Source organism: Pelobates fuscus, chromosome 6, assembly GCF_036172605.1.
Source record: "Pelobates fuscus isolate aPelFus1 chromosome 6, aPelFus1.pri, whole genome shotgun sequence".
NCBI lineage: Eukaryota > Metazoa > Chordata > Amphibia > Anura > Pelobatidae > Pelobates > Pelobates fuscus.
This window is the reverse complement of record NC_086322.1, coordinates 87,317,068-87,332,855: the sequence shown is the minus strand read 5'-3', so window position 1 is coordinate 87,332,855 and position 15,788 is coordinate 87,317,068. Positions and strand designations below refer to the sequence as shown.

At 41.7% G+C, this 15,788-nt stretch overlaps 1 protein-coding gene across 1 annotated transcript in view; it reads right to left on the bottom strand.

Annotated features, from left to right (window-relative positions):
- Positions 1-15,067, bottom strand: part of NIPAL1 (NIPA like domain containing 1) — a 35,070-nt gene extending 20,003 nt beyond the window's left edge. Inside the window, exon 1 of the mRNA XM_063459931.1 lies at positions 14,950-15,067. Within this exon, the coding sequence (XP_063316001.1) occupies positions 14,950-15,001 (52 nt within the window). The 5' untranslated portion in view covers positions 15,002-15,067. The remainder of the gene's footprint in view (positions 1-14,949) is intronic.
- Between the last annotated feature and the right edge of the window lie 721 nt (positions 15,068-15,788).

Sequence of the window (15,788 nt, the reverse complement as noted above, 5' to 3'; positions counted from 1 at the left end):
ACCAAGTCAACAGAAAATAACACTACTTGCTTGCCAAAGTTTAATATCAGCGACTCTAAACGTCACATTTCTTTCAGTGCCTGCTACTACATTGAGTGCATCAGCTCCTCTCCTCTTCCGGCGTGTTACATCGTCCTGATCAAGAATGCAGTCGCACGAGCGCTACCTTTTTAGCCATCGAGAGAGATTTATCAAATAGAGGCGTTCACGCAAAGCGTGTTTGTCATTTTTATGAGGTCTCTCTCGATGTCTGGGCGCACATTTTCGGGGACCATGTGGTTGTGCTGGGCAACCAAGGGTAGCGGATAAAACCAACCTCCACCACTCACCATGAAAGCTTGAAATGCCCACTAGTGGGCGGTAGGGACCAGGTTGACTTCCACTGATCTAAACTGTGTGAAATCACAGCCATGGTAGGTAACTTTAGTGGCATAAACAGAAACAAAAGTAATTTAACTCCTGAATGGCAGAGGATTGAGCAGTGAGACTTCAGAAGCATGATCTATACACCAAAACTACTTTATTAAACTAAGGTTGTTTTGGTAATTAGAGTATCCCTTTACTACCATGGTGTGTTGTCCACAAGTATTATAGTAGTCAGAGCCTCTTTTAGTAAACCTATGACATGGCAAGTGTCACACACAATCTTCAGATTTGGAAATCAAGGGCTGCTGGGCCTCTGGTTCAAATCTCCTTATTTTCCTGGTGTGAGGGTGAAGCATGTACCTCCACCCACTACATGTCTGTCTGTCCACTCTGAAAATATGTCTTTTGGGCCTAAATAAATAAAAATATTATAATATATCCAATTCTCAAATAAGATCTGTTGTTTATGATGGGGAAATATTTTGTACATATATATATATTTGAATCAGACATTATATGCCCTATTTCCAGGGCCCAAATGAATGCACCATTTATTGGAAACTCTATGTGTGTTTGTGGTATTTTATACATACTATGTAATCACCACCTGCAATGAAAAACGATAGAGTAAAAAAAATGGACTCATGTGTTTGAATTATTCCACATGGTGTACTATCTCTCTTAATGCACGTTTCCGAATGATAAACTTTGATCCAATGTCTGCACAGATTTCCATTACCTTTGATGTCTTACACGTCGACCTTGCTTTACAACCTCACATGACTTTGATCTCACAATCCAATAATTCACCTGATTGTGTCAAAGTGGACTTGTGTTCTTAAAACTATAATGCTGAATGTAAATGAGATCATAAGTGATTACGACTTTCAGAAGGTATTTCTTGAAATTGCAAAGGGACATCTCCCATTGATGGTAACATTTTATTAGATTCAACACACGGCCTCCTGGGTAATCCCTAGTTTATCCCTGACAAAACACAGATATACACTTCATGCTAGTTATCTCACCAGTGGAAGTTCCAGTCATTTATCCCTCCCTTCTACAAAACCTTTAAAAGGCATAGCTAATACATTGAAAACACTGCTTTACAGAAACCACAAAGACAAACACGGAGTAAATATTAGGGACGAAATATATAAGATCGCTGCTTACGCAGACAACATCCTCTTGACAATTACAAACCCACTGAACTCTCTCCCATCCCTGTTCACGGCGCTAACAGAACACGCCAATATTTCCGGTTACAAACTTAATTTAGAAAAAAACGAAGCCCTCCCGATCCAGGTAGACCAACCCACCCTCCAAACCCTCCAAGCATGACACCCGTACAAGTACCAGACCTCCGCCATCAAATACCTGGGCACCACTCTCCCAGCAGACCTAACACAAACCTACAGCCTCAACTACGCACCCCTACTTAACACGGCCTCACAGGACCTAGAGAAATGGAAGGACATTTCAATCTCTTGGATAGGTCGAATGACCTTGATAAAAATGAACCTCCTCCCGAGGCTCTTATACCTTTTCCAAACCCTCCCAATTCCGATACTCACGTCCGACTTTAAAAAACTGCAGACAAAAATATACAAGTTTATATGGGCTGGTAAAAGAGCTCGTATCGCCCGCCAAACACTTTATATACCAAACAGATTGGGTGGACTAGGACTGCCCAATTTCACCCAATAGTTTCACGCAGCACAAATAGCGCAAACAATCCAACTTCACGCCGTCCCCGGCCTTAAGCGATGGGTCGACTTGGAACACAATATATTTGGAAGTGATTTCCCATCCCTATACATCTGGCTCCCGAAGGACGCCAGACCCCCGGTCCCTCCAACCTCCCCAGCAGTCCTCACCACGATCAAAATATGGGATAAAATTACTGAAAAACATGATCTCATTTCCCATCCCTCCCCACTAATGCCCATCCTCCGAAACACAAAATATATGCCGGGTATGTCCCCAAAGGACTTCATCCACTATGAAGATAATGATCTGACCCGCATTCACCAATTCTATAAGAAACAACAAATCATACCTTTCGCGGAACTCCCCCAACAGACCCCCCTCACAACCCGAGACTTCTTTCGATACATACAAATACGCAGCTTCATTGACAAACCTGCCCTAAAGAAAGCAAGCACCACCTCCCTCATCCCATTAGAAAAAGCGTGTAGCAAACACCCACTCCACAAAGGACAAATCTCAGCAATATATTCCCTACTAAGCAGAAACACACGGGAAGGCTCCATGTCCTATATGGCAGCCTGGGAGAGGGACCTGGGCCCCATAGGAGATCAAGGCGACTGGGCAGCCATCTGGAAAGCCACAGCAACTATTTTGATTTGTGTAAATCACAAAGAGCAAGCATACAAGACACTCCTCAGATGGTACCTTACCCCCCTACGCCTGAAACAAATGAAACAAACAGACAACGATCTCTGCTGGAAGGGGTGTGGGAATAGGGGAACATTCATCCACATGTGGTGGGAGTGCCCACAGGTAGCCATACTCTGGCAACAGATAGCACAACTAGCATCGCAGGCCCTACACATCACCATTCCGATGGACCCATGGCTATGGCTCCTCTCTAGACCCCTTAGGGACACCCCCAGGGCACAAAACAAGTTGATAGCTAAACTAGCGCTAGCCACCAGGCGAGCAATTGCAGAGAAATGGGGGAGCCCAGATACCCCACCCATAACTCTCATAAAATGCAAAATCAATGAAGCAATGACAATGGATAAACTTTCCGCCCTTGTACACGATACCATCAAGCACTTTGACAAAATATGGGAACCATGGATCTTCGAATTCCCAACCCTACCGAGCAACCCCCTACGCAGAACAGACTAGGCGGGAGGGCGTACCTTTGGAGAAAAACCTCAGAGGACCACCCCCGTCCCCACACCTTACCATCCTTGTTGCCTCCCTCTCTTTACCCCCCCACAATCCCTAACCAAGCCACCTCAACAGCTAACCTCTGCCTCACTGGACCGAAACACTTACCCTACTCCATACACACTCCAACACACACACACCCTCCTACCGCAATGGAAACAGCGACCTCCACAGGACACACCAACTCTACAACCAAAGACCAAAGGCACCAATCACACAGAGACACGCAAGGAACTCAAACAACACGTTTGCTTGACCTAACCCGAGCTGACACAATCTAGACCATTACACCACCAGGGACATAGGCACACCTACTGCAGAAACCGCAAAACAGGGGTATAACAAACGAGACCTAAACACACAACGTCCTTGACATGGGCAGCGACTCTAGAATTAGGGAGCCACATCCCACCCACAACGGAGACAAAACTGACAGACCACTACCCACAACACAATGAACACGAACCACCCAACATTGCCTTAACCAAAATGCCCTCACTTACATGGCAACCCAATCAAGGACACGCATGAAGACCCCATCAAAGGTGACATACAACATCAATACAACACCAACAAACCCCGAAGGAACAGACACATGGAGTGCCCACAACCTGGCATAAAACCCCACACAATGAAAGGTCATCACACATTGCAAATGAACCTTCACACCCACTTGATTCCCCCCCTTCCTCTGCTTCCCGTTTCCACCTCCCCAGACACCCCAAACTCCTCCCAAAAGGAGTACCACAAACATATGCTGAGTAACACTCAGGAAAACTGATACAAACTGGGCACAACAACGCAATACATAAGCCAATACTTGACTTCTTAATACTGTTACAAACTGTAATATATTAAACCAACGTTTCATCCCAATCTCTTCTTTCTGTAACCCATCCCCCATAAAGTCCCACTCCAAGTCTGTACTCAACCCGTAGACCTAGCACAACAACAAATGTAAGGGACAGAGTTATAGCGTATTAGCAAACGATCGCTACTGTAACGAAAGAAGAACTGTTATAAAAATGCTCTATATGTACGATTGTTACAAACATCATAACTAAGTTCTACAAGCTTTGTAACACTAACATCACTCCCAGGTTTTCTTCTGTACCCTAACTCCGATATAAATGAAAAATTCAAAAATAAAGAATTTATAAAAAAAAAAAGAAAAAAATCTGCTTTACATGAATTCTCTGTTTTATGATTAAACCCAAGTCATACATTTACTGCTAGATGTCCATTAGTGGTGGATCTGGGGCGGAGGGGAAGGTCAAATCACCAAACCTTTCTGGACATTCACTTTCTGTACCCCTCTGGAAATTAGACTCTGGATCCTGAGTTTGACATTCTAAAATCTCTTTTCTCCATACAGGTGCTGTTTTTGGAAGACTTTGGTTTGACTCTGAATCGCTCATAGATGATCAGTTAGACCGCAAGCTTCCCCAAACTCTGGCCCTCCAGATGTTGCTGAACTAAAACTCCCTTGATTCTCAGCCTATCTGTTTCATTCAAAGAATTATGGGAGTTGTAGTTCAGCAACATTTGGAGGGCCGGAGTTTGGGAAAGCCTGAGTTAGAGGCATTTAACCTTAGAGGCATTTAACCTAGTCAGCAATAACTACCGGAGACGTGTGATATGCTTGTTTTATATAAACAAAGTATATTGTCTAATGATTTAAAGGGAAACTCCAGTGCCAGGAAAACAATCCGTTTTCCTGGCACTGCAGGTCCCCTCTCCCTCCCACCCCCCAATCCCCGGTTGCTGATGGGGTGAAAACCCCTTCAGTAACTTACCTGAGGCAGCGACAATGTCCCACGTCGCTGCTTCTTTCTCCTCGCCATTCCTCCCAATGATTGCGTCGGCAGGTGGGCGAGACTGATCCCGCCCACCGGCCGGGGAGACCTAATGTGCATGCACGGCAATGCCGCACATGCGCATTAGAGCTCCCTATAGGAAAGCATTGAAAATGCATTTCAATGCTTTCCAATGGGGAAATGAGCGACGCTGGAGGTCCTCACATAGCGTGAGGACGTCCAGCGACGCTCTAGCACAGGTTTTCTGTGCTGTGGACAAGTAAGTGCCCTCTAGTGGCTGTCTACTAGACAGCCACTAGAGGTGGAGTTAACCCTGCAATGTAATTATTGCAGTTTATAAAAGACTGCAATAATTACAGTTGCAGGGTTAAGAGTAGTGGGAGTTGGCACCCAGACCACTCAAATGGGCAGAAGTGGTCTGGGTGCCTGGAGTGTCCCTTTAAAGGACACAAATAATTGAGCTATTATATTTGAAGGTCACTTGTATATATCTGAGTTGGTCTGATTTATCATACCACAAATGCAACTGGTTTATGTAAATTACATTTAATTTCTTGGAAATCAAAAAACATATAGGGGATAAACAAACTTAAAGGGACACTCCAGGCACCCAGACCACTTCTGCCCATTGGAGTGGTCTGGGTGCCAACTCCCACTACTCCTAACCCTGCAACTGTAATTACTACTACTAGACAGCCACTAGAGGGAACTTCCTGATTTCTAGCAAAGATTTTCTTTGCTAGAGCGTCGCTGGACGTCCTCCAGCGTCGCTTATTTCCCCACAGGAAAGCATTGAAAATCAAAGATTCTATGGAATCAAATGGAATCACAATATTATACTGAAATCTTCAGCCTTAGAATGTACACAAGCCAAATACAACTATGAAAAAGTAACAAGTTGGAAACTAGCAGTTGAACTATATTATATAATAACATTGTATTCATGTGCATTTCTTAACTAAAATAGGAACACTAATGCAAAGTATATATGAGCACTCACTAATATAACAAGTGAACATGAAATGAATACTTTGGTAAACAATATTAAGTTATGTGCTTATGGTGTCGAGTTTTCCCCCCAACTTATATAACTACAATGAACAATACTATAAAAGCAACACTTTTGGTTTTGACCCCATTTTTCATGAGCTGAACTCATGAGCTGATCTAAGACTTTTTCTATGTACACAAAAGGCCTATTTCTCTCAAATATTGTTCACAAATCTGTCTAAATCTGTGTTAGTGAGCACTTCTCCTTTGCCGAGATAATCCATCCAGAGTGGCCTTTTATTGTGGCCAGCCTAAGGCACACCTGTGCAATAATCATACTGTCTAATCAGCATCTTGATATGCCACACCTGTGAGGTGGAATCTACCCATGAACAGCCTGCTGGATCTCAATGTAAGCCTAGTCTGAAACAAACACATGCTGCACAGCGAGGTGTTCAACCCAATCCCACAATGTTACCTAACCTAACTAATCTAAGAGCATGATGCAAAGTTCCGTTATCCAGCACCCCCTGCTTACATTGGTGGGAAGCAAGTAGTCTGACAGAGCATTATGCTACTGATCTTTCTTTTTTAATAGATTGCTGCTTTGAAAAGCAACTGCCTAATGTAAAGTTAAAAAAAACCCCAAAAACTAAAACTAGTAAATAGTTGAATTAGTTCTTCAAAGAGCCTCTTCTGACATTTCTCTCATGGGATTGTGGGGTAAATTAGTTCCATGGAGCCTCTCCTCATACCTTGGAGGACTAGATATAGAAAGGATATAGATTTTAAAGCATGTATTGGGTGAAAATAGTGCTATCCCAAGATTCTGGAGACATTCATAAAAGAACACTCCAACCACCTCATCCACTACAGTTGGGAGTTTAAGGGGTCCGCAAGCACTGTTACCTGCCACTTCCCTTCCGATACTGTGAACAGGAGGTTCTTGCAGGTCATGGCCAGTGGTGGATGGGGGAGGGGGGGGAGGGGCCAGAGAAAACACTGCAATCCTCACACACACACACACTGCAACTTTGACATTCATATACTGACCCACACATACACTGCCCCCCAACACACACACTGCACCCCTGACACTGACACCCTCACTCACACACTGCAACCTTCACACACATACACTGCTCACACACACACACACACACACTTCACCCCGCACACATTGCACCACTCACACACACCACTGATCCTATGCCCTACTACAGCCCCATTTCCCAGCAGACCTCAGGTAAGTTGTCAAACTGTTCTTAAACGGTTTGACTACTTACTTTGGGGGGGGGGGGGGTCCCTGCACTATTGGCACCATAACCACTACGCTGAGCTGTAGTGGTTATTGTGTCTGGATTATTTCTTCAAATAATCTACAAGTGCCCCTCCCGAGATCAGGCTCTGGATCCGCCCCTTGTCATGGCCAGCTGATTGGCAGAGCATAAGCCGGATGGTGCAGGATTTAGTTAAGATTTGAGAGCTCCCAGCTCTCACTCTCAATAAGGCAGGGAACAGTTCCTGGTGTACCTCAGGTAAGAAGTCAAACTGCAAAGGGTTTGACTACATTGAGGGCACCAGTGCACTGTAGTGGTTATGGTGCTCTAAGAGTCCCTTTAATCTTCAGTCTCATGGTTTATTATCATAATCCTATCCTATCTATTGATGCATAAATATAAAACATCTTGTCATCTTGTTTGTTGCTAAAATGTGTCATTAAAACCCCTAAAATACTGTTTTCCAGTGGCCATAGCACAACTGACAAGAGTTAACGTATCTATTAGATTTATGCATTCTGTTTTGGCTGAATTGCAATTCACCCAAATTTAATTCGATCAGCGGTCCAGCGGAATTTCGTATCTCCAAAGCACCACAAGGACATATAACTGAGTTAATGGCTAGGTCGATGGATGAGCATATTCTTTTGCTTTGGAATATCAGAGTTGCATCCATGGCACTAAAAGGAGAGATGATTGATGGGAAGAGAGATGATTGATGGTTAGGAGACCGCCACAAAATGGATTTTATTTAAAGATCAAGAGAGGTGACCAGAAGAGGGAAAGAAAAAGAGCAACAGAAAAGTCATTTTATATATTATATATTTAAGAAATATGGAGTAAATATAAATATAGATTTTTTTTGACTGCTCCTCCTCTTTCTTGTACTTTTTCCTCTACTCTTTCTAACTTGATCTGTAAAGCAAATGGCTGGAAAATGTGCATATCGGGGTACTGCTAAATATATAGATAGTCTTAACAGGGTTATTTATTTAAATGAGAATTCAAAGTGAATTGAACGTGAATTTCAAATTTTCTATCTATTCGCCTGTTTTGCCTTAAAGGAACACTATAGGGTAAGGAACACAAACATGTATTCCTGACCCTATAGTGTTAAAACACAATCTAGTCCCCTGGTCCCCCTTGCCCACCTAAATATAGTACAAATCTTACCTTTATTCCAGTCTGCTGCTGATGGCTCTGCCATTGATCTGCCTGCTTGCCTGATATCATCAGAAGTGTTCATCAAAGCCAATTACAGTGCTTTCCCATAGGAAAGCAGAGGATTGGCTGAATATGTCTTGGAGGCAGAGCAGGAGCAGAGCCAGCACAAACCAAACATAGCCTTGGCCAATCAGCATCTCCAATAGTTTTTAATAGTGTTTAAAAATGTTAGCTCCCCCCCCCCCAGACCACCCTTGCCCCCTTAAAAAGGTAATAAACATTTCCAGCGCCGCTCTGTTCTGCCAGCATTTGTCACCCCCCTCCCCCCCCCCCGTTCCACCTCCTTGGTTGAGATCCTTTAGGAAAGCATTGGATTGGCTGAGATCAGCATTTCTGATTAGTCAACCAAGAACAAGGGGCAAAGGCGAGGCCAAATGCCCCAATCAGCATCTCTTCATAGAGATGCATTGAAGCAATGCATCAGTATAGGGAAAGTACAGCGCCTCTATGAGGAGCATGGGGACATTAACCATCAGTGTTGATGTTGTCCAGCACTGACCCAGGAAGCACCTCTCGTGGCAGTCTGAGTGACTGCCACTGGAGGTGTCCCTAGGCAGCAATGTAAGCATTGTCTTTTCTCAGAAAATGCAGTGTTTACAGCAAAAAGCCTGCAAGGACACACTATACTCACCAGAACAACTACATTAAGCTGTAGCTGTTCTGGAAACTATAATGTCACTTTAAATTTGAAATTTACACTTAAGTTAATAATCGTGTACTTATATATTTTGCAGAACAGCTGAATGTCAAATTTCCAAAGAATGTTTGGTTTGTCTGAAATGTTTTTCTGAGTATTGCTGATAGTCGATATTTGGATGAGCCAGACCACCAAATGAATGAATGTCAGAGGCCCCAAATGAATTTCAGTTTCGGACAAATTGTTCAGCTGAACCAAAATGTTCTACTATGCACAAGTCTTGCATTAGTAGTATATTCACAAATGAAAAATGCATCTGGTTAATCAAGTGTGTAATTAGCCACACCTTACAGCACACGGAAGGAACTAGCAATTCCTAAATAGGGTTGTGACCATTAAAGTTTTACATAATGTTCAATAAGCCCTTTCCCACCCATTTACACTCAGGGCTTAGAGTCATTTCCAGAATAAAAACAAAAGCAATTTTGAAATCTACTGTAAATATGCCTGCTTTGCTCCTAATGTCCTTTTATAAGGAATCTAGTGCCAAGCGCACATATACGACTACAGACAAACATTAAGAAAGCATAACATTTGCTTATTGACTTACAGCTAGTGGTGGGTAGCTACGTGTACTGATGTGTGTTGATTCAGTGTTGAGTGTGTGGTGGCTGAATTTTTTTTGTGGTGGAGTTTTTCTCCCCTCCTACTTACCTTTTGGCAAGAAGAGGTCCAGTGGAGAGCACCCTTGTGGTTTGGTGGAAGGAGAGCCAAGGAGCATGATCCCTGGAAGTCTGGTGGGGAGAGCAGGACTTGCTTGCACCAATATTTTTTATTAACTCCCTTGTGGCTTTGGTGATTGAGTGCTCTGGCTGAGGTGCTCCAAATCATTGAGATGTGCCGATATTGTTGCAGACCACAAGATTTCCTCAAGCAAGTTAGAGGAGCTCAAAAGACCTACCTGCCTGCTGAGGAGGCCCCCTTCCCAATTAGAGGTCCAGGCCCAGATAGACACCTATGTGTATTCAGAACACCCACCCTTTAGGTATTCAGGCTCTGAATGACATATATGTGTTAAATGAGGGGCCCATTAGACACTCTTGTCCACGTCCCTACAAACAGTAAGGGCATCCTAGCTGCTGAGGTTCAAGGTTGTTTGAAAGTTATTATTCAAATACATTCTATATTACTATTGACAAGTTCATTGTGTTCTTTGTTTACTTTCTGTAAAATACAATCCTTTAATTGTGTTTGAACAAGAAAGTCTTGCTTATTGTCCCTTATTGAATACCCTGTATATAAAAAAAAAAAAAAAAGCTGTTACTTACCTTGACTCCAATGTCGTGAGGGTCTCCTCACTGCTGCTCTGCCTTAACCCCGGGAGATCTTCACTAGTGAGGATCTTTCCGGCCATTCCAATGTAATTGCGTGCTACGGTGCATGGGCAGCGATTATCACTCTGTCAATAGCTCATAGGTTCCCCTTTGAGTGTTGATACAATGTACATTATTTAGAATTGTGCTGAGTTATCTTGAAATTAAACTTTTAAGGGAACAACTCAACAAAGAAATCGACAAAGCTTTCTCAACAGTCTATTGTACATTTTGTCCAAAAAAGGGAACCGAACATGTGAAAATATATCAACAGGATTATTTATTAAATTGTCGATTTTTAAGAAATTTAGACAGAACTATTTACTAAAGTGAGAAATCAAAGTAATTTTGAAATTTGAAGCCAGAGAAGCCAAACTGGAAGCGTAGCTGATTTAGAGTTTTTTTTTTTTTTTACCAGTTTGACAAGTATGACGTTAAATTTGCATAATCTAAAAAAAGTTTTAAGCATTAGCTGAACTAAATACATAGCAGACTTTTTAACATGTAAAATTCACTTTGATTTACCAACAACCCATATTTTACTAAATAACCACATGGTTACATACTCTTTATTACCATCTAATATAGGAAATTATAAAACTCATGAAAATATTATCCAGTTGTGCAGAAACATTTACAAAAGACCAAGGGCATAACTATCCACAGAGCACCTGTGCAAACATCAATTAGGGGTACTCCCTGCACCCAGTAAGGATCCTCTACCATGATAGGCCCCAAAACGGTTTAGGGGAGCCCTATGCAGCAGTGTGTGGCTATAGTTCTGTAGCCTCCCCTGCTCCCTGGCCTGCCCCCGACAAAGCGATTCACCCTTGAGGCACACCATGAACTTGTTAGTCCCTGAGCACCAGAGTGCAGCTATATTTCCACAGCTGCCCCTGGTCTCTCTGAGCCCTTCTTTTGACATGCAGAACTTCAGGGCTTTGTCAAAGTCTCAACCAGTGTGACCCTGGTAGTTCTGCCACTGCAAAAGATCCCAAGCCAAGAATACAACAAACAAAGAAGAGACACAGTTTCAGAATGTACAAGCACGAGCCACACAACCACACATTACAAAATGAGGACAATTACAAAGATATCTAGCTATAATAATGATATGGTTACAGCACGCTGTAGTGGTTATGGTGTTTAGAGTGTTCTGTCAACATGGAAAACGTTAGATGATTTATTTATTTAATCAAAATTAAGTTGATATGTTGCCAGGAGTCCCCCGGGGGTAATCCTTCTTTAAGGGGGTAAATCATTCTAAGATGGTTTAACCTCTAAATTCCCCCAAGCGGTGATCTCCACTCCCACCCAGGCGGCATCCGGCTTCTTAAATCAATGACCCCCCCCCCCCATTCAACAAAAATGGCTTGTTTTGTGAATGGGGAGTCACTGATTGGTTTAGAATATCAGCTGACCGCTCTCAGCCAATCAGCAACGCCCCTGCCTGGCAGTAATCCTCGCTTTCTGTAAGTGAAATTTAAAAAGCTGTAAGCCGCTGAGGGGAATGGACACTGCTGGAGGCAACTAAGGGGTTAAACCATTCCAGAACAGTTTAGCCCCTTGAAGTAAGAGTGCCTCTAGGGGCCTCCTGACACCATAACAACTTAATTTAGACAAAGTTATTTTGGTGTCTAAAGTGTCGCTTTACTCATCGGATTCAGTATTGTCTATAAGAGCCTATAAATGCTAAATAAGTCCCTATACAGTACCATAAAGATAAAACCAAGCACCAGAGTTTTTGCACCTGGTATTCGGAATAGAGAAAGCAAACAGAGAATTGGAGAAATGAAACAATATTTCTATTTTGCCTCTTTTTTTGCATTGCTTCCATTTTCTTAGCTGGATTACTATGTTGATGGCTACATTTTAAATATACATTTTTAACTTAAAAAACAGTGCATCTCATGAAGACAGTGTTACCGGGAGTTAAAGGTTATTTAATAGTTCTATTTAATAGTGTAACTTTACATTCAGAATCTTAGCGTTTCTGCTAGCAGACTTAACAAGGAGACCCTTTCTAGACCAGGAAGAGGCTCCACCAATCAGTGGCTTCTTATTCTACTACTCTGGTCTTCTATATGTTGTTTTTTTCTGTTGTCTTTGCAATGTTCAACAGATGGAAATGTTTGGAAGATAGAAGTTTATATAATCTACCTGCTGGTACCAGGTTATATACTGTGGCATGCCATGTACATTATTTTAGGGTGATTGGCTGAATGGAAAGCCACTGGCAGACATTCATTTCTGGACTTCATATTGGAGTAGGCAGACATGCATCTCCAGGTAATTATACATTTTAATATGTACATCACCCAGCTGAAATGCTGCTAGTAAATCACACAAAAATCTACTGATATCATCAATCATATCATAAAATAATGCAAAATGCAAGCACTTCAGTTATTTGGAATTTTTTTTATTTTTTTCAGTAAAGTAAAATCAATTATATTAAGGTGTCACTCAACATGAACCTCCTCTGGTTCTCAGAGGATTCTGGGAGGCATACTACAGATTATATACTGTAACCTGTCATTTCCATAAAACTGCTCTAACCACTTTCAGTGAATCACCTGGATGTGCCCGACCTTTAGCAGCACTGTGTACACACGGTGCACATATGCATAGCCAGTTTGTTGACAAATGATGTCAAAGTTTCTGTGTGCAAGTGACACCACCTCTCCCTAGTCATTCTACCTGTCCTGACTCATAGCATGAGATCACCTGTTACTACCCAGTAACCACACACCATGTAAACGCGTTCTATTCTTACATCAATTAATATAAATCTATGTCACACAATACGTGTGTGTCACAGTCACCCTGTATGCGCCTTACTGAATTAAATCTCACTGCACATCTCATTACTCCCAGCCAACACCGGGTGCTTCATTCCCACAACCTCAGCCACCCTATATGTGTCTTATGACGACGATATCTAATGCTATTAGTGCAAAACAGTTGAGCAAGGATTAAGGCAGCCTCTTACTGCACATCTCATTACTCCCAGCCATCATCTGGTACTCCATTCCCACCATCACCCTAAGCCAATCTAAATGTGTCTTATGACTAGAATTTCTAATGATATTAGTGCTAAACAGGTGAGCAAGGATTAAGGCAGCCTCTTACTGTACATCTCATTACTCCCAGCCATCATCTGGTACTCCATTCCCACCATCACCCTAAACCAATCTAAATGTGTCTTATGACTAGAATTTCTAATGCTATTAGTGCAAAACAGTTGAGCAAGGATTAAGGCAGCCTCTTACTGTACATCTCATTACTCCCAGCCATCATCTGGTACTCCATTCCCACCATCACCCTAAGCCAATCTAAATGTGTCTTATGACTAGAATTTCTAATGATATTAGTGCTAAACAGGTGAGCAAGGATTAAGGCAGCCTCTTACTGTACATCTCATTACTCCCAGCCATCATCTGGTACTCCATTCCCACCATCACCCTAAGCCAATCTAAATGTGTCTTATGACTAGAATTTCTAATGATATTAGTGCTAAACAGGTGAGCAAGGATTAAGGCAGCCTCTTACTGTACATCTCATTACTCCCAGCCATCATCTGGTACTCCATTCCTCCCATCACCCTCAGACAACCTAAATGTGTCTTATGACTAGAATTTCTTATGATATTAGTGCTAAACAGGTGAGCAAGGATTAAGGCAGCCTCTTACTGCACATCTCATTACTCCCAGCCATCATCTGGTACTCCATTCCCCCCATCGCCCTCAGACAACCTAAATGTGTTTTATGACTACAATTTCCAATGCTATTAGTGCAAAACAGTTGAGCAAGGATTAAGGCAGCCTCTTACTGCACATCTCATTACTCCCAGCCATCATCTGGTACTCCATTCCCCCCATCGCCCTCAGACAACCTAAATGTGTCTTATGACTACAATTTCCAATGCTATTAGTGCAAAACAGTTGAGCAAGGACTGATAAGCGATGTGTAAAAGACTCCCATTAATACAGCCAGTACAATACACAGATCTTACACAGCAAGTCCCTTCAAATCGTGTATTAGGTTGACGACTGCATGTCCAGCAGACAGAGTTGTCTTCCCCGAATATTAAATGGTCACCCAGGTAACACACACCTATCATTCCCCCATAGGCTACAAATACAGGTGAACGTTGATAAAGCAAACACACAAACAAACACCAGCAGCTCAAAGTAAGTAAGAACTAAACATATACAAAACATGCCATTGAAGAAGGGGAGGTGATAGATTTAAACCACACGTTGTAAAACTAAAGTAAAGCATTATATAATAGCACCGTTCTATTGTTTTAAAGCTGACTATTAACTCTTATTACACACCAGTGCTGTAGACAGTTCTTGCAGATACTATGACAGCCTGATCGTCTCCCATACTTCAATCCAGGAATTGGTCTCCGGGGTAAGTGCTCAGTGTATGAAGCAAAAGATCTCCTGATACTTTGTTGTCACTGACAGTCTGCTTAGTGTTCTAGCCCTGCCCACTCTATGGCTAATGTTGGCTATTGAATACTTAAAGGTACAGTAAGAATGTGAGCTGAACGTCAATGCAAAGCTGAGGTTTATTCATTAAGCAGAGAATCCCATTGTACAGCGCTACAGGATCTGATGGCGCTATTAAAATAATAATAATAATTGGGGTAAACTGAAATAAAAAATAAAAAAATACTTCCTTAATATACATATATATGTAGTTCAATTATAACGATTATTCAGCAAAGCTGGATTCTCAATTTTAAGAGAGGTTCCAAAAACAGAATCAACTGTTTAAATAATAATCCCCAGGAATCATGTCTAGAGAGAGATTTTTTTTTTTTTTTTACATCTTGCATGATAAAAAGATCAGGGAATATGAAACAAATTCTTGGGATAAATTAATAAATAGTGACAAACATAAAAACGACAAACTAAAACAGGGTGCAGGAAAAAAAAAACTAAATAAATAAATATATCTGAAAATATAGACTAATGGCTAATATAAAAAAATGTTCTCAAATGCAACAAAAAATGAACATTTACATAATTACTCCTTAACGAATAGATCAGTGATAATTTAGTCAACTTACATTTTTTAGGTTTAGTTCATTAAAACTAGGCTAAAACTAAAACAATTCAGATGACTAAAATACGACTAATACTAAAATGTCTTTTTAGTCAAAAGA